This window comes from Vombatus ursinus, unplaced genomic scaffold (genome assembly GCF_900497805.2).
Source record: "Vombatus ursinus unplaced genomic scaffold, bare-nosed wombat genome assembly UNPS02014768.1, whole genome shotgun sequence".
In the NCBI taxonomy this organism is placed as follows: domain Eukaryota; kingdom Metazoa; phylum Chordata; class Mammalia; order Diprotodontia; family Vombatidae; genus Vombatus; species Vombatus ursinus.
The window spans coordinates 27,181,458-27,203,983 of record NW_020954546.1 but is presented as its reverse complement, the minus strand read 5'-3'; the positions used below and the strand labels follow the sequence as shown (position 1 = coordinate 27,203,983).

The following is a 22,526-nucleotide window of genomic DNA, read 5'->3' as shown; positions in this document are numbered from 1 at the left end:
CCCCCCCCAAACCTATTCATAAATTCTTTGGAGGGATTCATGGATCTCAGGTTAAGAATCCTTAATAATTTTATTATATAATTTAATTTATTTAGGTTCAAGATGGCAACTTGCAAGCAACAGTCATCTTCCAAAGTCAATTTTCTCCCAATGTAAAATACCCACGTCACGTATGAGGGAAGATAGAGAAGTTCCTTTGAGAATTTCAGAGAACAGTAAAACCAGCTCTGCTGTCTTTCACAGAGTTAAGGCTTCAAATGGATATAGTTGTTCTGTGTAAAGTACTTTCCATCCTGTTTCGATCCTTTCACCAAAAGGTCAAGAATCAGTCTGAGAAATTCCCACGTAGCATCTCCTTGTGAGGATGGAGAGATGGGAACAGCTGTCATTGTTTATCAAATAATCAAACATTCTCTCTTCTCTGACGTTACCTCCTTAGTACTAGAAGCCAGTCCTCTTTTGGAAACGGATGGAGCTCTGTTTTAGGACCATAAAGACAACTCCACTTCTCTCACGCGTGTATTTCTTCCGCTCATCAATCACCATCTGGTAGATCTCTATCACAGTGATCATTTTAGGTTCCAATGTGACTGTTTTATATAACAGACTTCCATTTCCACCTTCCTTCCCATTGCCCCTTACGGCCTGTATAAACTCCAAGCCACTCTGCTGAACAAGTATCTCCACCGAGCACAAAAATATTTCCATACTGCTTTGAACACAGAATTTTAGAGTTCTTTTAAGGTGAAATTTTCATCAAATGCTACTTCGTTTATGTCATACCCAACTAGGTGTCCATCAGCTGTGATCCAACGGTCATTAAACAATGGCTGTCAATCACTTTAATCTCCCACTCCTCCTACTTTGTTTGGTAGGTTGTCGATTTCTTCTCTTCCTTTCATGTCACAGCTGTGACTCTACACATCCACCCACATGAATCCACATGAGTAGATTCTCAAACTGTCAAAACTGCCATTTTTTGTTCATGTAGGTTGCTAAATAACCACAGTCGTCCTAGGTATGGATTATGTTACTATCTGCTCTTCAGAAACTGACTGTAGACCTTTCAAAATGGCATCTTCATCAGCTTTTGCACTGAGCTTGATGCTGAGGGCACTATCCTGCAGCTGCCATGGTGAAGAGCCCAGTGTCACACCTGGAGGCCACAACCAATACTACTTCTGTACACTCATGGGGGTTGGCCTTAATTTCCTCAGCTATAAAATGAGGAGCTTGGCTAGGTGATTTATTCAGGTCTGTCATGACTGAAATTAAGGTAGACTGTCTCAGCTCTAAACCTATAACCTGTGATCCTCACAATAGAGGCAGTCAGCTGGGTGATCCATGGCAAATCAGTCAATAGGCATTTATTAAGCCCTTACTCTATGCCAGGCATTGTGCTAAGTGCAGGGGATATAAAGAAAGGCAAAAAATACCATCCCTGCCCTCAAGCTGCTCATATATTAAGGGGAGAAAACATGCAAAAAACTACATACATACAAGGTGCATATTTATTATAAATAGGAGATGATCTCAGGCTGGGGACTACTAGGGCAGAATGTTGGGTACACTGTCAGATGAGATCATCGTATTGAGTATTTTCTGTTAATGCTTTCACATTATGGGGGAAGGGGGGAAGGCATTCCCCAAAATGACTAATACTAAAAACAAAGGGCATCAATGCACCTTATTTGGAAAAAAAAAAAAGCAACAAGTTCTCCTTGTTTTTCCCTTAGGGCTGGGTCCTCCTAGAATTCACCCCCTTCCTTGACAAAGGAGGTAGAATGCAAAACCCCTTCCTGTTCTCTCATCACTCCTATTCTTCAGTTCCTCAGGTAACAGAGACTCCAGATTGGGACTACAATAGGTATTAATTAGTCCAAGTACGATTTACTTACATTTTAGGTCAGAAGATTAATCCAGAAGCCATGGATCGATGGTTGGGGGGAGTCCATGAACTTGGAAGGGAAAAAACATTTTGAGGACTGAATTTCAATAGAACTGGTTTCCTTTGCAATCCTGTGCTTTTATTTTAAACATTTAAAAGCATTATTCTGAGAAGGGGTCCGTAAGTTTCACCAGACTGCTGCCAAAGAGTCCATGACTCAAAAAAGGTTAAGGACCATTATCTGAGGTGAACTTCCAGGCTGACCATCTCTAACGTAAATGACCTTCCTCTTCAACCTGACCCCTTTGTATCACGCAAGAGGGTTCATTAGAAAAATTTAAAGCATAAAATTCTATGTTTTCTTTTACAACATGACTATTATAGATATTTTTGCACGTCTACACATACATAACTTTTATAAAATTGCTTGCCTTCTAAATGGCGGGGTGAAGAGGAAGGAAGAGAATTTGGAACTTAAAGTTTTAAAAACAAATGTTATAAATTGTTTTTACATGTAACTAGGGGAAAATAAAATACTAAAAAAAGTCATACAATTTCAGCACAAGAGGAAGTATGGGTGTTATGGCAAAGGTGTGTGTGGGGGGTGGTTTTCAGGGTGTTATCATGCAGCTACCATGGTGAAGCGCCCGGTCTCATGCCTGGAGGACATGACTGTACTATGTACTTCTGTACTATGAGTTCAAGTGTATGAGGCTGAGAAGACCTGATGCAAGAACTGTCTCTGACACACACTGGCTGTGTGACCCTAGACAAGTCACTTAACCTCTCGCTGCCCTCTAAATAATTCTTTAAGACTCAAGTTACAGGAGTTCCGCCTCCAGGAGCCAAGATGGCAGAGTAAGAAGTCGCTCTCATCCTCCCTTACTGACTTCTGAAAGCCCAGGAAATATCACCCCAGGAAAAATGCTGGAACAGCTGAACCAGCAGAAAGACAGGGTGCAGCAGTCTTATAGCCCGGGAAGCTTGGGGGATTAACAGGAAAGGCCTCTCTCACTCTGGGGGGATGGGAGCAGTATAGGACAAGAGGCATCCCAGCAAGCCAGCAGCAAGCGCCACCTCAGCATACCAGCGGGGATACTGAGCCCCAGGGTGGTGGAGCAGGCAAGAGCTAACAACAGGACCCCTGAGTGCCTCAGCACAGGCAGGGGAACCAGCAGACAGCAGCTCAGAAAACCACCACGTGTGACGGCGTTCTCCAGCAGCCAAATCTCCCAGTACCTCAGCACAACTCTGGGAAGCACAACTCCAAGACGCAAAGCTCCAGGCTGACAGATATCCTCCAGCAGCCAAACATACGAATGCAAGGCCCAGGTGAGCAGGCATCCCCCAGGTGCCAGACTCCCCACCCCGACCCTCGAGAGTTCCAGCAGTGCTGACCCCAGCCTAGCACCAGGTAAGCTGCCAGACCCCTACAGCCTCCAACTGCCAGCACCTGAGGCCCCAGCACAAAAAGCCAATAACCAGGTCCTGGGCTTCCAGCACAAGAAGCTTGGGTCAGTGCCCCCTGTACTCCAGCAGGAGAGCTCGACTTCTTTAAAAGTCAGGAAATAAGCAAACACCATGAGCAAAAAGCAGAAACAGACAATGACCACAGATTCTTATTATGGGGACAGGGAAGATCAAGGCACAAATTCAGAAGAGGACAACATTGTCAATCTACCCACATCCGAAACCTCTAAGGAGAATATGAACTTGTCTCAAGCCCAAAAAGCCTTCTCAGAAGAGCTCAAGAAGGATTTTAAAAGTCAAGTAAGAAAGGTAGAAGAAAAACTGGGAAAAGAAATGAGAAGTATGCAAGAGAGAGTCAATAACTTGGAAAAGGAAGGACAAAAATTAACTGTAGAAAACAAGTCCTTAAAAATACAACGGGCCAAATGGAAAAAAAGTACACTGAAGAAAACAAGTCCCTAAAAAATACAATTGGCCAACTGGGAAAAAAAAAGTACACTGAAGAATACAACTCCTTAAAAAGGAGAATTGGCCAAATGGAAAAGGAGGCACAAAAATTCACTGAGGAGAAGAACTCCTTAAAAATACAGATTTAAGTTACAGAGGTATTGTTCATGTGCATTGGGGAAAAGAGTTTCCATGCAGGGAAGCTCCCACACTGATGAAATATAAAATGAAATAAAAAATGAAATTAAATGAAATTAAAAATCTACAGCACACTGCTCCCCCACCAAATAAAAAAAAAAAAACCAGCACACTAGTGTCTCTAATTTTACAACAGTCTCCTAAGTCAGGAGCTCTTAATTTGGGAGGTCTATGAACTTGATTTTTAAAAAATATTTTGATAACTATAATCCTGTGTATTTTATTTTACACATTTAAAAACATTTTTCTGAAAAGCATTCAGAGGCTTCACAAAGGGGTCCTGGAAACAAAAAAGGTTAAGGACCCCACCCAAAGTTCCAATTCCCTGTTCACTGATCAGCAGTAAGTGTTTTCCTGCAGGTAAACAAGGCGGACTAACTCTGTCTTAACATCCAACATAACTCATGTACAACTTTCCTTGTACTCTACTTAATAAAGTCACATTGCATGGATGAATGAGCGTATGAATAAATAAAGAAAAAAAATTTACTAAGAGAAGAATCATTCAAAAACGCCCCAGACAAATCGCTCAACCAAAGTCCCATTTTTCTCCTCTGTTAAGTGCAGAGACCTGCCCCGCTTCCCTCATCGGACTGGCAGGTTCAGCTGAGAACCTCATTTGAGAAAGGAGTCTGGAAAAGCCAATTCCATCTAGAGGTGATACCCAAGACAGAAGTGACTGGTGCACTCCCGCTGTTTCTAAATCCTTCCTTCCTGCCTTCCTTCATTTCTTTCCTTCTTTCACTCAGCTCCTGCTGCTCTTGGCAACTTGTCTCCTTCCTTCCTTCGATTTCCTTCCTTGCGGGCAAGAGGGCGTGAGGTAGAAGAGCTAGGTTCTTTGAGGAGACACGCACACACGCAAAACGTTAGGATGGAAAGAGCGCTAACTCTGACATCAGTCAGTCAATAAGCATTTATTAAGGGTCTACTTCATGCTGGGCACTGTGCTAAGCACTAGGGATGGAAAGAAAGGCAAGAGATTTCTAATTCTCTTCTTCTCTCCCCCAGCATGGTGCTAGGCACCAAGAGAGGTTCAATAAATACTCGTTTCTTGGTCTCTGACTAGACTGTTGATAATTGCTTGAGGAGTAAATGAGTAAACAATGAACAAATACAGGCAACCAAACTGAGCAATGAAGTTGAAAACTCCCTCCCCGAACCGGCCGCCCGATGGCCAGATGTGGCCCAAACCCAACGCCAGGCGAGAAGGATGCCGCTGAATGCGTGCGCGTGGCTTTGGAAACATCCGACCCTCCAGATTCTCCCCTCTGCCAAGGCGCTCCGAGTCAGCCGGGCATATCTGTACTCAAAGGGGTCGCCGATAATTCATCCCAAGGGCGCTGGCATCTCAGAGCCTCCATTGACAGCAAATGGGTTTTGCTCTCTGGGCTCCGAAGGCTTTGGCGGCTTCTCAGTTTTGCTTCTGATACTGCAAAAGGGAGACAGAATGTGAGGAGGTAAGGACGGCATGACCCAAGCCAGGGAGGAGGGTCTCTGCTCTGCAAAGCTCAAACATCCTGAATGCCCCGCTCCTGATCTCACTCCTGGCTGGGAGCAGTGACTCAGCACTTAGGATCTGCCCTGGGAGTATAGCCCAGCAGTTGGGGAACTACACTTGGGTTCAAATCCCACGTTAGCCATGAGTTATCTGACCTTGGGCACGGCAAACAGCTCTGTGCCTCAGTTTCCACATCTGCAAAATAAAAGTGTCGGACCTGATGGTCTCCAAGGTCCCTTCCGGCCCTACGATCCTATGAGCTGAGTCTGTTTTCCCAGCCACAAACTGGAGATACTACATGAACAACCTCTTTGAGCCTTAGTTTTCCCATCTCTAAAATGGGGATATTACTTACACTAAGTCTTACCTGACAGGTCTGTTGCAATGGAAATGACTTGTAAACTCTAAGCTGACAAATAAATGACGCCCCTCCCCCAGCTGCTCCTGCCTTCCCTCCCAACCTTGGGTTTATTCTGTATTAATTCTGCATATGCTAATCCATGTACACGCAGGCTCCCCTAACAGAGTGGAAGCTCCATGACGGCAAGGACTCCGCAGCTGTCTTTGTAGCCTCAGAGTCTGAGAGGCAGCTTTCGGGAGTGGGCAGAGAGCTGGCCTTGGGGCAAGGAAGATCTGGCCTGTGCCACTCACTGGCCGGGTGAAGCTGGGCCAATGACATAGCCTCTCAGTGACGGAGGCGATTCTCTAAGACGCGAGACTGCCTGGAAGGCGCCAGTCCGCACAGGTGGAGGGCATTCCTCTTAATAACGAATAGCTCCAGTCCTATCCAAGTGCCAGGCGCACAGTAGGTGACTTATACACCTTTGCTGCCTGAGATGTGACGACGGTTAGTGTTCTCATAACCATTACCCTCATCATCATAACCCTTGCCTTGAGCCCCTTCTCTCCTCCGATGAAGTGGGGGGCTGAGCAAGGAGGCCAGCGAGCTCCCAGGAAGCAGGGGCTGCCCTCAAGCACAGGGCTTGGCACACAGTACGTGCTGAATAAATGTTTGCTGAACGTAACTGACAAGAAAGGAATGTGAGCCAGGGACAGTGGAGGTTCTGATTAGATTAACTTGGGTGTCTAATACTCCCAGAAAACAAACTCTCCCTCCCAGCCAACACACCACGGTGTGGAGGTGGGCTACATAATGTAGGCAGGATTGTGTCTCCTCTTCCCCTTCCTGGTCTCCTCATCCAGGCTCAGCCGGCACTATCTGACAACAGCCTGTCTTTACGCAGCAGTGTGGTAGCCCCCACCCCCATGGTTTTCCTTCCTTCCCATATAGTCTGCAGCCTGTGAGACAATAAAATTAATGGCTAGCATTTATAGAGTTAAGATTTATCCCCACTTTACAGATGAGGACACTGAAGCAAACAGAGGTTAAGTGCCTTGTCCAGGGCCACATAGCTAGTAAGCGAATTGAGGCCAGATCTGAACTCAGGTCTTCCTGACTCAAGGCCACACTCTGTCCACTACACTGCCTAGAGGCATGTGCCTATCTTATCTCATCTGAGCCTCACAACAACTATGGGAGGTAGGTGCTATTATTATCCCCATTTTACAGATGATGACGTTGAGGCTAAGCAGCTTGCCCAGGGCTGCAGAGTTAACCATGGGGTCTGCAGCCTACTCTGGCTTTCCTCTCTCCAAGTCAAGACTGCCATTGACTGGCCACCTGAGGACAGGACTTTGGATCCCAGGTCTGCAATGTGCTGTCTTTGTGGCCTTGGGCAACTATTTAAACTGTGGAGTTCCATAAAATGAGGGTCCCTCAGCTAGGGCCAGGCTGAATGGAGAAGAGACCCAACCACTGGGAGGCAGGGGAGATCCCTAGTGGTTGAGGAGATCTTGGCTTGCACTCATCTCTACCACTCAATCTCCCGCCATGTCTTCTGAGCCCACGTTAAACCCATGAAACTCACCTTCTTCATGACCCAATCAGCATCTTCAATGGCTCTTCTAATAATCTGTTGGATTCTCTCGGGGTTGTCTTCATCGGCATGGACTCGGAAACTCTGGAGGGTGTGAGCACAAGAAGAAATCATTGAGTAGAATTCATAATGATGGCTAATTTATCACAGAAGAACTGGGTTTTGTGAGCACTGGAGATGAGGGTAAGTGTTCACTCCAGCTTTGAAACTCCCAGTGTGGAACCTCCCTACGTCAATACAGCAACTTGACTATACGACAGAGATACAGAGGATTATCCATGAAAGTAAGGATCCATGTGCTGATCCATATGCTTGAAAATCAGGTCAGAGTGAAAGAAAATTAAATAGCAGGCCCAAGAGATATTTTAGGGTCTATTTCCTTCTGGTTTCATTTCAACAGGTTTTTGTTATAGAAGGGATGACTAGGAAGGGGAAAAGGAGCACTAAGTAGTCAGGGCCAAAAGGAAGTTACATGTCTCCAACCTCTTGATAATTCATGCTCACTTTGAAATCTCATGATAATTAACAATAATAATATTGGATCTCCCATTCCTTTAGCCCACAGCACAACACAGAAAGACTCCTTTAACTACAAAGTGCCAGCTTACTCTCAACCTGAATTGATGAGGGGCCTTCCTTTCATGAGGCAAAGCAATATACTGGAATGAGTGCTGGTCAGGAAAGCCTGGGTTCAAATTCTGCCTCTCATACTTGTAAGAGCCATGGGTAAAGTCACTAAACTCCTGTGAGCCTCAGTATCCTCACCTGCAAAATGGGGATAATATCTTTAACTGTCTCACAAGGCTGCTGTGAGGCTCAGATGAGATTTGCAAACTCTAAATACAAGCCATATAGATGTAATTAATATCATTGTTGTTACTATTTAATGTGGAATCATGTAATTAAAAATAAACTTTGTGTGGGTGCCAGTGGGGAGGCGGGAGAGAAGCTCTACTGCAGTGCTCAGATAATAAGATGGGGACTTAAGGAAGTGGGGGACAAGTAACCAAAAAAAAAAAAACTGCAGTATATCAGAAAGACCAAGTCTGGGGCTGCCACTTACAGGCAGTGTGACCATCAGCAATTCACACCCTCTCTCTGGGCCTCAGTTTCCTCACTTGGAAAATGGGGGAAATGCCCCCTAAGCTCCCTCCCAGTTCTAAAATGATGACCACGATGTCCTGAGGTCATGGGGAGTGTTTTGTGAAAATTCAATCCTTGTAGGGGACAGCCAACCCCCAGAGTCCGCAGGTTGGTGTGTCAGCACCTAGGACAGCACCCTACCCCCAAAGGGCCTCCCAACTGCTCTGTGCAAAGACTGCCCCCTTGGGTAAGGGGGCTACACAGGCAGTTTAGGGAGATGGCAGCAATTTCTCAGGAAGCGTTTTCAGGACAACACAGCATGGAAAGAGTTCTGGCCCAGGAATCTGAAGACCTCAGTTCTAGTGCCAGGTCTGCAAAATGAGGACACTGGACCAGATGATAAGAACAGCTAACACTTATATAGCACCTACTATGTGCCAGGCACTGTGCTAAGCCCTTTACAATTATCACCTCATGTGGTTCTCACACCAATCCTGGGAGGTAGGTGCTATTACTATCCCCATTTTACAGCTGAGGATACTGAGGCAAATAGGGATAAGTGACTTACCCAGGGTCACACATACTTAAGTGTCTGAGGCAGGTTTTGAATTCAGGTCTTCCTAACTCCAGGCCTACAGCCCTATCCACTGGACCCCCTAGAAGCTGCCTAAGGTCCCTTGCAGCTCTGATATTCTATGTCAATGGATCAGAGACTACTTCTTTGAAGTGCGACACACAATGGATAGCACAGCGGATAGAGCACTGGATTTGGCATCAGGAAGACCTGAGTTCCAATCTCACTGGCAGAGGGTCTGTTGAAGCCCCCACCACTGAACAACAGAACCAAAAGCATCAAAGAGAAAGATTCTATCAGGGACGGAACTGAGCGGTTCTAGGGCCAGCAAATTCCAGAATCTGGGCTCACAGCTCCTGGGAGAAATCATTTCCTGCCCTAGGCCCTGGGACTGAATCCTCTCTCTGATACTTACTAGCTGTGTGACTCTGGATACATCATTTAACCTCTGTGTGCCTCAGTTTATGCATCTGTAAAATGAAGGAGCTAGATACAACGTTCACTTCCAACTCTAAATCCGTGATCCTATAATCAATTTCCTTCTCCAAGAAAATGGAGTGACCACAGGACCCCATGGTGAGTAATCCTGCACCTAAAGGACTGTAGAGTCCTTTCTCAATAACGAACAAAGGCAGTGGGGTGGCCAACCCAACAAACCTTTTGGCTTTCAAGGCTGGGTTTTTTCCCTTTAGTGGCAGCAGCAGCGGCGGCGGCAGCTTAACTTCTAATTGTGATTGCCTTTGGCTGGCATGAAAACGAGCAGACATTTCCCAAGCTCACAACTGTTGGCAGAGGGGATATTCAGAAAAGCTGGGAAGCCAGCCTGAAGTTAAACACTGTTGGCACAGAGGTACAACACAGTCTATTAAGCATTGGCTGTATACAAATCAATCCATCAACAAGCATTTATTAAGCACCTACTCTGTGCCACGGCACTGCCCCTGCCCTCACAGAGCTGATGTTCTATCAGAAGACAAAGCCCATGACAAGGTCACTGGGGGTGAGGGAAGCCCTCATGATAGGGATGACACCCAAGATGAGCTCTGCAGGCAGCTAAGAGGCAGGAGTGGGGAGACGGTACCACAGATGAGCAGAGCAGGAAGGCCGGCCCGGCTGGGCTCAGAGTGTGAGGGGTGAGCTGGCTAGGGGCTAGATGAGGCAGGCTAAGGCCTACTGGATGGCCCCACAGAGCAGGCACAAGCAGAATGGAGGCCGCCTCCCACCACTCTGGGCCGCACCCTGCGGCGGGGGCCTTCTCCCACCTGTCTGATGGTGTGCTTATAGTGCTCCTGGATGTTCTTGGCAGGCAGCTGGCGACAGCAGCGCAGCAAGTAACGGTACAGCTGCAGCGGCGTCTGGACTAACTCGGCGCCTGGCAACGGGCCCATCAGCATCACCTTCTTCCCCTAGGGAGGACAGGAGAGAGGACCCAAGGTGAGGGAGAGGGGAATATTAATAATTAATAATTAGGTACCTACTATGGGCCAGTGCCAGGCACTTCACTAAAGCCCTTCACAAATATGCTCTCCTTTGATTTTCACAACCACCACAGGAGGTGCTAGTATGATCCCCATTTTACAGTTGAGGAAACTGAGGCAGACAGAGGTTAAGTGACTTGCCCAGGGTCACACAGCTGGTAAGTGTCTGGGGCCACATAAACGTAGGTCTCCCTGACTCCAGCTTATCCACTGGGCCCCTCAGCTGCCAACATGGTATAGGAGAAAGAGCCCCTAATAAGGATTCCATGCTCAGCACTGCCACTTACCAGCTATACCTTGGACAAGCCCCTTCACTTACCCCCACCCCGCTCTGTTTCCTCTCATCTGTGAACCGATGGGATTGATCAGAAGATCACCAAAGAGGAGAGCCAGGATCTGATGTCACACATCTCTCACTCTCCCTGGGCTTCAGTTTTCTCTGGTACGACAGGCTAGGATTCCACGCCTCTTCCCCCTGGGGATGAAGCCAAACGCTCCAGAAAACTGAAAAGTTGTCCCTGAGACTAGACTGGGCCAGAGAGCTCAGGCTAAATGCCCCCCCTTAAAAGCTGATGCCACTTTCTGGTGTCCTCGGGCCATGTTCACTTGGCTTCCTGGTCACAAAGGAACATTTGGAGCTAGGGCCCTTCAGATCCAGCTGATGTCCCAAGGCCAAAAGAGAAAGGACTTCCAGAGGGGGAAAGGGAGGAGTGTGATACTGTCTATCCCTTCTTTTATCAACTACTAGATGAGCCAGGAGTGTCTCACTTCCCGCCAACACTGGACAGCCGGCTGGCTGGAGTCCGGTTCAGCCCCCACCACCTGTAGAAGGAGGGGGTGAACTGGACAGCTAGCTCTACGTCTCTTCCAGCTCCGACCTTCTAGGGATCAGAGGATCACAGACTTGGAGCTGGAAGGGCCCTCAGAAGTCATCTGATCCAACCCAAATCATTTTACAGATGGATAAACTAAGGCTCAAACAGGCTAACTGAATTGTCCAAGGTCACACGGTTAGTAAGTGGTGGGGCTGCAGTGCATAGAGCCCAGTCAGGAAGACCAGAGCTCAGACACATCCTGGCTGTGTGACCCTGGTCCCTTAACCTCTGTTTGCCTTGGTTTCCTCATCTGTAAAATGGGGATAATAAAAACCCTACACCACCACCCCATCGTGAGAATCAAATGCAATTGTAAAGCACTCAGTACAGTGCCTGGCACATAGTAGGAACTAAGTAAATGTCAGCTATTGTTATCACCATTATTATTGGCCTCAGTATACTTCTCACAAGACAGTTTTCTAATACCTAGCACATAGTGCTAGGCACACAGTAGGTGGTATAAAATGTTTCTTGATTGATTACTGCTGCCAAAAATAGAAGGAAAAGGGAGAAAAGCCATCTCCTCTCTCATCTTCCCATTTCTTCCTCAAACAAACAAATAAAAAATCCCAGCTTCTCCCCTAGAGAAGTACAAGCAGAGAAAACAACAGGCTTCACAAGTGTCCTTGGCCACCCCTCCAAGGTGGTCCCAATGAAGGTGGGGTGACAACATGGATGATTCCACACAACCCACCTCAACTACTTAACAACAGCTGCCTTGGCACGTCTCAGGGGGTGTGTGTCACCACTGAGATCTTTCTGCCCCAAAGCAGGCCCCGCTCCGTACTTCATCGTGGGCAGGATAGATCTAGTGACTTAAAGTCTGCAAAGCCCTTAACAGACATCATCTACTTTCAGCCTTACAGGCACCTTGGGATTGAGCTGCTACATGTCTTATTATCTCCATTTCTGGATGGGAAACTGGGCCTCAGGGAAATAACGCATCTCTCTCATGGCAGCAAATAGTGAGATCACAGATTTTAGACATGGAAGGAAACTCAGAAGTCTTCAAGCCCAACCCCCTCATTTTAGAGATGGAGAAACTGAGGCCTAGAGATGGTGTCCAGTCCGTGGTCCCTCAGACAGCAGGATCAGAAATTAAAAGCTGGAAGGTAACTCTGAGGTCACTGAGTCAAACCTCTTCATTTTACACATGGGGAAACTGAGGCCCAAGAGGACAGTAAGTGTCAGAGACAAGAGTGGAACCCAGGGCTCCATGACACCAGGGCCAGTGCTCAATCCACTAGGCCACACTAGTCGGGGAGGGATTTGTTAGTAATATTATTATTAGTATAGTATAGTTAGTAATAACTATATAAGTAACTATAGTATAGTTAGTAATATTATTAGTAATAATAACAAATAATAATAAAGTTTATTTGCTCATAACAAGCCATGAGACAATTAATCTCCTGGCTTTTGGCAAAGAGACTTATTTTTAGCTCTCCTTAGGATTCTTAAGAGAAAACTCTAGCAGGAGACAGAAAATAACAGAATGTCAAGAATGTAACTCTATATAGAAGCATTTTAGGACACCCCCCAAAAAACCCATTATTTCCCAGTTAATTGCTATTCTATCTTCCCATCCCACAAGAATGATTTTTCCCATTTTAAAGAACAAGAAATCAAGGGCCAGATATTAAGTGATTGTATAGACTGGAGCAGGAAAGAAACAAGATCTCAATCCAATGTACGGCTTTAAATTAAGAAAAAAGGTCTAGTGATTTTTTTTTCCGATTTTATGTAACATTTGGGGCCCCTTAAAACCACCTACACCAAAAGTAATCTTGTGTTCTCCCGGAATTCAATTTAAAAAACATTTATTATATGCCAACTACGTGCCAGGTACTGTTCTAGGATGTAGTGAATAAATGAATAGAGGGAGGAGGAAGGCAAGAGGGGAGGCAGGAAGGAAGGGACGGAGAGAAGGAGATAGTGAGGAAGGAAGGAAAGAAGGACAGAAGGGAGGAAGGAAGGGAGGGAGGGAGGGAAGGAGAGAGGGAGGAGGGTAGGGAGGGAAGGAAGAAGGAAGGGAGAAAGGAGGGAAGGAGGGAAGAAGACTGCATAACTGTGCCTCACTTTAATCTAATTCACTCAAAAGTCAAGGCATCACTCACTGCATCGTGACGTCATTGGGCCTTTGGAAAAGGAAGGATAAACAACAAGTCTAGGACACCAGTTGTCCCCACCACAGATGGGGAGCAGGGTTTGTTTTGAAAAGACCTGGGGACGATGAGGGAAGAAGGCAAACACAGACACAAAACCTTCCCTGTCTTCAGGGAGTTGACCTTTTACAGAAAATATCCATCCACACAACAAATGGACTGATTCAATTCAAGCAGCGCCATTTCACTGGGTGCTCTTGGGCCATCTATTTCAAAAGCCTGGGGCCGCCTCTCCCGGGTCACTCCAAGCCCAGCCCCAAACGGCCACTTTGTTCCTATTCTCTAGCCTTGGCTTGCCCCGCCTGCCCAACTTCCAGTTCTGAAATCACAAACCACGCTCACAGCACCTCCGTCATTATTCCTGGTTAGAGCTGGTCCATCCCCTCCCCAAAGCCACTCCCCACTACCTCTACAACTTTCCCAACCAAAGTAGCCCTCCTTGGCCACCTCCAGGTACCATCCTCTCCAAGAGAATGTAATTTCCTTAAAGGCTGGGACTGTCTGCTTCTGTACACAATACATACTTCATAAATGCTTCTTCACTCATTTGTTCACTCACACTATATGGCAAGGATTCTTAAATGGGAGTTTGCAAACTCTTTTAAAATATTTAATAAAATAAAATGTATTAACAAAATTAAACTGATTAATAAAAAATAATTTCACTACAGTATTTCAACATAATTAGTTTCCTTTGCAATTTTCTGTGTTTTATGTTACAAATTGAAGAACATCATTCTGAAAGGGGTCCATGGGTATCACCAGACTGCCAGAAAGGTCAGAGCCACAACAGAGGTCAGGAACTCTCAGGATGGGGAAAGCCACAGCCTTTCCTGCACTCCAGGACACAGCTTTGACATCAGTCTTATAAATCCAACTTCCTAATGGGTATGGGTGCTGACAGCCCAAGGAAAATGCATGAAAGAGGATGGAATTAATTTAGTTCTCAAAGCTATTAGTCATAAAAATCGGCAATCGGTTCCTAGGTTCCAGGCCCAGCTTTCAACCTGACGGGCAGAGATGCAGCACACAGCGGCACAACCGACGGCTGCCACAGGCACACTGGGCCCAACCCAGAGACTGCCACCAACTTTTTCACGAAGTGGCCTACAAGACTGTACTGGCAGGTCTCCCCTCGCCATATAAAGTGCTAATCAAATATTGTAAATTGCTAGTCACGTAGCAGATGGCTACCATCTGTAGCCTTCCAAATGAACATTTGGAGAGAGTATAACTGAAATATTACCCAAAGATGCCAGCAATCCTTAGTAACCAACTCCGCAAGTATGGGTGGGAGGTTATTTTAGTCCCAGTCAATAATATCCAAGAGCTGATCCATGTGGGTTCACTTAAAGATTTGAACCAAAAAAGAAAAAAAAAGCTCATTTCATTTAACATGTGGGTATATGACGAGCTGAGTAGCCCCGGACGCTACTGCATCATCCCAAAATCATAACCTAAAATTCTAGTAGTCTTCCTACTCTTCCAAGGCAGTAGCACAACCAACTCTGACTGACAGCGGATAAAAGGACTCATAACTAGGGCAGGGCAACTAGCACTTTGCCCTAGGGCAACAAAATTTTGAGGGTGTTGGCAGTTTTTATACTCCAGAAGCACAGAAAAGCTGAGTTTATCACCTAGTTACCAAAAATAAATAAGTAGAATGTGAATCTATCAGGAAGCGCTGGTTCATTCCATGGTGAGGGGGTAGCTGTACCCCAAGTGGGCATCACAGCTCTAGAGCCAGAAAGGGCCTAAGAGGCAGTCTAGTTCAAAACTAATTTTACAGATGAGGAAACTGTGGCCTAGAGAGGCTGGGATTGGAAGCCAGGTCTTCTGACTCGAGTATTCTGTGGTCTCTGGCTCTGCTTTCTCCCAAACAAAATGTGTCTTAAAGTTAATTTGGGAGTAGTTTTCACCTGGGATGTAGTTTATGAAGCTTGGCCTGAAAAACAAATAAACAAACAAAAACCCCACTACCAATGTGTGGTTTATCCAGCCCCTTTCTAGCCTCAAGGTCTTCCTCCCCTATTAACAAATCCCTGGGTCATTTTCTGTGATTTCTTTGTGTGCACTAGAGCTAAGGGTCTTCTACCTTAGGGGTCATCAAATCTCTCTGAGTTCTTCTCTTTGAAAGCACCAAGCCAGAAGGCTTGGTGGGGAGATTGCAGTAAGGATGGAAAAGGAGGATGTGGGGATTAGCTGAGGATTGGACACCACTGACTGGACCTCTCTATATACCCAAGAGAAAAGAAATGAAACCACAGATCAGTCCTAATCACAGGATCATAAACGCAGAGCCTGCATTGAATTTAGCACCCACCTGGTCCAACCTCCACTGTACAAATATAAAGCCCAAGGGGGAAATGATCTGCCCAAGGTCACCCAGTAGCAAGGAGAAGAGACAGGATCTGAATCCAGATCCCTGTGATTCCAGTGCCATCCTTCTTTCCATAGCAACACACTACTTTTATCTTTTCTTTCTGGAGAAGAATTGAACCTTAAATCAATCAAAGAGGGTAACACAAGGAATTTATGGGTCCCCAAGTCAAAAGCCTCTCAGATCTAAGTGTTATGAACCTTTCCAATCATTGTTCCTCTGTTATAGCAGACACTCTAAGTGGGGAGTAATGGTACCTAAAGTCAAGAAGGGGAAAAATGGTTATGAACATAGCAACGTGGAGAGTAGGGTAAGGGGACAGTGGAAAGAGGATTGGATTCTGAGTCAGAGAACCTGGGTTTGAATCCTGGACCTTCCATGTACTACCTGTGTGATACTAGACAAGCAGCTTCACCTCGCTCTGAGCCTCAGTTTCCTCATCTGTAAAATGATGAGTCAAGATGACCCCTATAGTTTCTTCCAGCTCAAAATATCTGATCCCACAGTAGAATGAGTAACGCACTTAACCCAATCCAGAAATCAAGGAAAACCCTCCCTACCAGTTTCCTGGGAGCCTCTACAGGGGATGGCCGCACAGCAGACCCCCATGGGGAAGCCCTGCTTTGGGTCAAGACCTCTAATGGCTCCACAAACTCTGTGCCAAGAATTTCCCCCAGCTCCTCTACTCTACAATTTTCTTACTTAGTTTACCTCTCTAGGAAAGAGTTCCGGCAAGATAACCTCGACCGCAGGAGTCATATAGTCACATGAGCACCTTTATTTTTTCTTTGTATCCAGCACAGGCCTAAGCACATTTTTTTTTTTTGGACTGGACTCAGGATTTCACGTGGTGCAGCGAACCAGCCTCTACCAACGCTGCTGTCGGTCAATAAACAGGTACGAGGTGCCTACTGTTTGCCAGGCACTGATTTAAGTCCCAGGGACATAGGCCCAGCTCTCGAGGAGACAGGAGTGCCGCCTGGCGCGTGGTGGGTGCTGAATTGAATCCCACCCCTCCCCCGCCGGGGTCTCCCCTGGTGGAGTCCTGCCGCTACAAAGTATCAGAGGCAGAATGCAAAGCCAGGTCCGAGTGCGAGGCTGCCTGCCTGAAAGCAAGGGTTCACAGAAAAGCGCAACACTCGCCCCTCCACGGCCAGTACACTGACCTCCACAAAGTCCTTGGTGGACGGCCGTCTGTCCTGGATTTTCATGCACTTGGAGAGAGGAAGGAAGTGAAGGCGGAAAATGTTTGGTTGTTGTTTTAATGGCGAGCCTGAAGCCTTGAGCCTTCTACTCCATTTCACGTTTAACTCATTTCCCAAGAAACCCTACACCAGGAGCCAAGGTTACCCGTCCCAGCAAGGTCAGGATCGAGTGCTTAGGGCCGCAGGGGGCAGTGCAAAGCACAGTGACCCTGGCTTTTGCCTGCGATCTCGGGCGTCACATCACCTCCCTGGGCCTCAGTTTTCCCATCTATAAAACGAAGGGCTTGCCTCTCTGGGGTCCCTGGCTCTACGAACCCACGCGATGCGCACTGGAGGGGCCGCCTCGGAGGGGTGCCAGGAAGGAGCCGAGGCCCCGCAGAGCGTCCTCCCCCCGCCAACTTTAAAGGGCCTGGTCAATATCATCGCAGGGAGCACCACGCGGGCGGCGCGTGCGCGCGATGGGAGGGCAGCCCCTCCCCCCACCCCCACCGCGGTCCGCTCCAGCCCCGGGCCCTGGCTCTGACCTAGGTCGGCGGGTGGGCGACGCTGCGTTCTACTTTGGAACGTCTGCCCGGAGGCGGCGGCGGCGACGGTAGCGGCTGCAACAAGGGCTGCCGGACTGCGGCGCGAGATCGCGTTTGCGCACACGGGCGCTGGCGCGCGCGACCAGACTGTCGTGCTCGCGTGATTTGGGGCTCGCTCCAGCTCCGGTTGCGGAGGAGAGACGGGACATGTGCGCTGCCGCGAGCGCCCTCTGCCGGCTGCTCTCTGAAACCTCGGCGCCGTGTCAAACAAGTTGTCAGCCGCTGAGACTCTGCGGACCTGTCAATCAAATCTGGGGCTGGAAGAGGTGTGGGGGTGAAACACACCCCAGGAACTCCGCACCAGCCTGACCAACCCACCAATTTCACTTTCTCATCGCATCCCCAAGTTCTCCCTTTACCAACTTCTCCCCTCCAAATTCCGTAATTCCTTTCCCACTAACTTTTGCCCAACATCTCCAATTCCCTAGTTCACTTTATACCAAGCGCACCCCATAAAGCATACCCTAGTTATGCCTCCCCCAACTTCTCCCACCAGTATTCCTTTCCCCCACTTTCCCTTTCCAACGTATTCCTTAGTTTCCCTCCGACGAGCTTCTACCCCCCATTCTCTAGTCCCAATTCTCCCCCCCCAAAAAATCTACTCCATCTGTTTTCCATTCCCAACATATTTCAGATTTTCCTTCCCATTAGTTTCTCCTGGTCGCGTTCCCTCTTCACCAAATACCTTCGTTTCCCCCCCCACAAACTTCTCTCCTCCAAATTTCTTAGTTCCATATGTGACAAGGGCATTTTATAGATAAAGCATGCCTTAGTTACTTCTCTCAGCCAGTTTTCCTTTCCCCCAAAGTACCCTGCCAACAAAATACCCTAGTCTCCTCCCTACAAACGTTTCCCCCCTCCCATTTCCCCGTCAAATTCTTCTCCACCAATTTCTCCTTCCTACTATATTCTCTCATTCCCTTCCTACTAACTTCTCCCTACCTGTTGTCTTTCCCCCAACTTCTGTTGCTAACAAATGCCCTCATTTCCGCCTACCAACTTTCTCTCCCCACTATATTCCCTGTTCCCTCCATACCAACTTCTTGCCCCCAATTGAATTTCCCAGTCTCCTTCCTACCAACTTTCCCTCCTCCAAATTCCAAACTTGCTTCCCCACAAACTTCCCTAATCCCGCCTCTCCCAATCAAATTCTTCCCACCAAATTTCCTCCACATCGATTCTCTCTCAGTCTTTGGACCTTAACACCAAAACATCACAGGTGTTAAAAGCAGAGGCTTCTAAGCCCAAAACTCCTCTGAGGAATTCCATTTCTCCCAAGGCTCTTGTGTTAAGGGGAATCCTATCCCCTGGATGGGAATCTGCCAAGGAAGAGTTCTGTGCCTCTCCTCAGTTTTGAGTCATTACATCAAATCACAGTCCCATAGGCACCTGTCAAAAGAATAACTATGACAGTAATGCAGTCATGTTTCCTTTTAGACCCATCTATAATTATAATTGAGAGAAAGAATTGTGGGATTTCATCAGAGGCAGAAGCTTCCACAACCACTCTCTGGAAATGGAGTAATGCTGTCTTATTAAAGAGGCCCTCCCCAGATCACTAATGTTCAAGGCTAAAGTGTTTCTCTGAATTGATTTAAATACAAGTTTTATATCCAGAAAGAAATAAAGATGAGGCTTTATGCTAAGACAAACCTGGTGCACCGTGATGCCGTGGCTCCTGCTGAGATAGGTGGATGAGAGCTCGGTTGTTAGATCTGCTTCTCTTCAGTCCTCTCTTCTCTAGGACTATTTCAACTTACTTGAAATGAAGAGCTACTTACCCCCCACAAAACAGCTTCCCTTCCACGCACACTTGAGTATACTTTTAGTATCCTTTTCTTAAAAGAGAAAAAAAAATCACTCCACCTCATCTTCTTTTCCCGGTGGCATTGGATTCAATGAGCGTGCTGTAGCCTTTTGAAGAGGAACAGGAAATGTTTCTGGAACAGAAAGCACTCCCACAATTTTTTCGAGTCTCAAACCTTCTTTCAGCTCTTCAGTAATCTCAGGCAAGTCACTCCCTCCTCTTAGAAAACCTCTCTTCCTTGGAGACTATGCCCAGGTGCCGGCTCCTACAGGAGAGTTATCCTAATCTCACTTGTCCTCCAAAAAATTACTTTGTATATATATTTTGTATTTACTTCTCTATTTTTTTTCTTCCCAGTAGAACGTAAGCTCCCTGAGGGCAGGGATTAATTCAGGATTTTTTGTCTTTGTAACACCAATGCACAGTACCTGGGCATCAAGTAGATCCTTAATAAATGCTTGTTGAAAGCCATTCTTCATAGATAAACACGGGATGTGAACAGGCAATTTTCAAAGGAAGAAATTCAAGCTATCAACAACCATATAAAAAGTTTAGGGGCGGGGGGCGGTGCAGCTAGGTGGACCAGTGAACAGAGCACTTGCCCTGGAGTCTGGGGGACCTGAGTTCAAATGTGATCTCAGACACAACAGTCACTAGCTGTGTGACTCTGGGCAAGTCACTTAAGGTGGATTGCCTCACCAAAAAGCAAAAAACAAAAACAAAAACAAAAACAAAAAAACACCAAATCATTAATAATTAGAGAAATGCAAGTTAAAACAACTCTGAGGTTCCACCTCACATCCATTAGATTGGCAGAATGACAAACATTGAAAGGGCTGGAACAGGCATATTAAAACATTGTTGGTAGAGTTTCGAATTGGTCCAGCCATTCTGGAAAATAATTGAGAACTGTGTCCCAGGAATCACTTTAACCAAGGAAAAGAACCTATATATATACAAACATATGTATAGCAGATTATTTTATAGTGTCAAAGAATTGGTAGCCACTGCCCAGCAATATCTTCCAAAACATACAGACACACAAACAGAAAAAAGAAAAGAGCATTTTTAAGTGAACCAAAGGAAGGCCAGAAAGAATCACAGACAAATATAGAAACTTTGAAAGTTACACGTGTGAATTATCATTTATATAGCATTATTTAGAATGTTCTTTATATTGTAAAAGAAGAGTCAAGCTGTATATAGTATAGATTCACAGTTTCATTACAATACTTATTTTTCTGTTCCACTATGTATATGGGAATGCCTATTTTATCTGAGGTTAAGTTTTGAATAAAAAATTTTAAACTATTGAATGAACAAATGAATGAATGAAAACATTTATTAAGCACAAAATGTAAGAATCAGGAATTTATAATGTATTTGGTAAATAATCGGAACCACTGAAGATTTTTTTTAGGCGATGATCAGAGATACATGTTAGGAAGATCAATTTGGGTAGTAGTGTGAAGGATGGATAAAGGACTGGAGCACAGAAACTAATTAGTGCGCAATGATGATAGTCTAAGGCAGCTAGGTGGCGCCATAGTGCACAGAGTGCCAGGCCTGGAAGACCTGAGTTCAAATAGGACTTCAGACAATTACCAGCTGTGTGACCCTGGGCAAGTCACTTCACCCTGTTTGCCCCAGCTTCTTCATCTGTAAAATGAGCTGGAGAAGGAAATGGCAAATCGCTCCAGGATGTTTACCAAGAAAACCCCACATGGGGTCCCATAGAATCGGACTTGGCTGGACACTGACTGAACAGCAACAAAAATGATAGCCTAGTGAGAGGTGGTGAGGGCCTGAATTCAGGTGATGGCAGAGGGGGTGCAGAGAGGCTACAGGTGCCTGAGATGCTGTGACACTGAAAAGAATGACCTTCGGCAAACCGATTCAGGGGGTGAACAGATGGGCAAAGAGTCCTCGATTTTGAGTCTGAGGGACTAAGTGGATGGAGGTGACATCATCATAAATCAGAAAATTAGCCAAACATGGAGGAACAAGTACAGGATTTAGAGTCAAATAACTTGGATTCAAACCCTTGTTCTATGACATACTGCCTTTGTGCACATGAGGAAAACCTCTTAACCTTTCTGGGCCTCAGTTTCCTCATTCGTAAAATAGTAATAGCTGGCATTTACCGAAGGCTTTGGCTTAACATTTGATCCTCACAACAAAGTTTGTGTGATTATTGTCTCCATTTTACAGATGAGGAAACTAAGGCTAAGAGTGTAGGTGACTTACCCAGGGTCACACAGCTAGCACCTGTCTGAGGTAAGATTGGAACTCAGGTCTCTCTGACTCCAAATCCCGAATTCTGTATGCTGCCACCTGGGGCTAGTGGTCCCTTCCAGCACTACTTCTCGATTAACTCCCTCCTGGCAGAAATGAACCGAGTCTACCTAAAACATACAGATTAACAAACTTTCCTGCAAATCAGCCCCTCTTATTTACACCCAAGCAGGGTACACCATTAAGGCAGATCCAATCGATAAATCGTTAAGCTTTTAAAGCCATTATTAGGCACAACTTGCTGGAAGGGAGAGCCTCTGCTGGTCACGCTGGTTTCTCTTCCTTCTCTTTTGTTTAACCCTTGAGAAAGCTCCAGATCTTTCTTTTGTTTTGTTTGATCAAGCTTAATATTTTGCAAGAAATTTTACCATCAGTCCTTTCACCCCTTCTATTGTTCCCAGATCATCGAGTTCCTGAATCAGAAACGTTCTAATACCAAAATCTCATAAAATATTCAGGTAGCAAGCTGTTCCCTTTACCTTGGAGAGGCTGTGCCTTCAGAGTCATTCAGGCCCTCCCTTTCTGCCATTACAGAGCAAACCCAAGATGCTACCGTTCACAAAACACAGTGGTGATTGGAAAATGTCTCCTAGAGGAAGGTCAAAAAATGCAGACTTCTTCTCCGCTCCACCCCAAAATCAA

The 22,526-nt window shown here is 46.1% G+C and overlaps 1 protein-coding gene across 4 annotated transcripts; it reads right to left on the bottom strand.

Moving 5' to 3' along the window:
• Positions 1-3,877: 3,877 nt before the first annotated feature.
• On the bottom strand, positions 3,878-17,810 carry LYRM9 (LYR motif containing 9). Of its 4 annotated transcripts, XM_027862175.1 has the most exons (5): positions 17,723-17,810; positions 10,893-11,048; positions 10,358-10,501; positions 7,430-7,522; positions 3,878-5,432 (listed from the first exon to the last, which is right to left on the bottom strand). In XM_027862175.1, exons 3-5 carry the CDS (start codon positions 10,487-10,489, stop codon positions 5,415-5,417), a joined length of 243 nt encoding a protein of 80 aa, XP_027717976.1. In that variant the 5' UTR covers positions 10,490-10,501; positions 10,893-11,048; positions 17,723-17,810; the 3' UTR covers positions 3,878-5,414. The 4 variants fall into 4 exon arrangements, 3 of the variants coding, with proteins under 3 accessions (XP_027717976.1, XP_027717975.1, XP_027717974.1); XM_027862174.1 differs by lacking the exon at positions 10,893-11,048; XM_027862173.1 differs by lacking the exons at positions 10,893-11,048; positions 17,723-17,810 and adding an exon at positions 17,160-17,535.
• Positions 17,811-22,526: the final 4,716 nt, after the last annotated feature.

Excerpts from the sequence above, each read along its gene's own strand:
- LYRM9 (XM_027862173.1), bottom strand. The coding sequence starts at position 17,204 with ATGAAAATCCAGGACAGACGGCCGTCCACCAAGGACTTTGTGGAG. Across the intron at positions 10,502-17,159 it reads CCACCAAGGACTTTGTGGAG|GGGAAGAAGGTGATGCTGAT; the intron begins GTCAGTGTACTG and ends TGTCCTCCCTAG. Across the intron at positions 7,523-10,357 it reads ATAAGCACACCATCAGACAG|AGTTTCCGAGTCCATGCCGA; the intron begins GTGGGAGAAGGC and ends CACACCCTCCAG.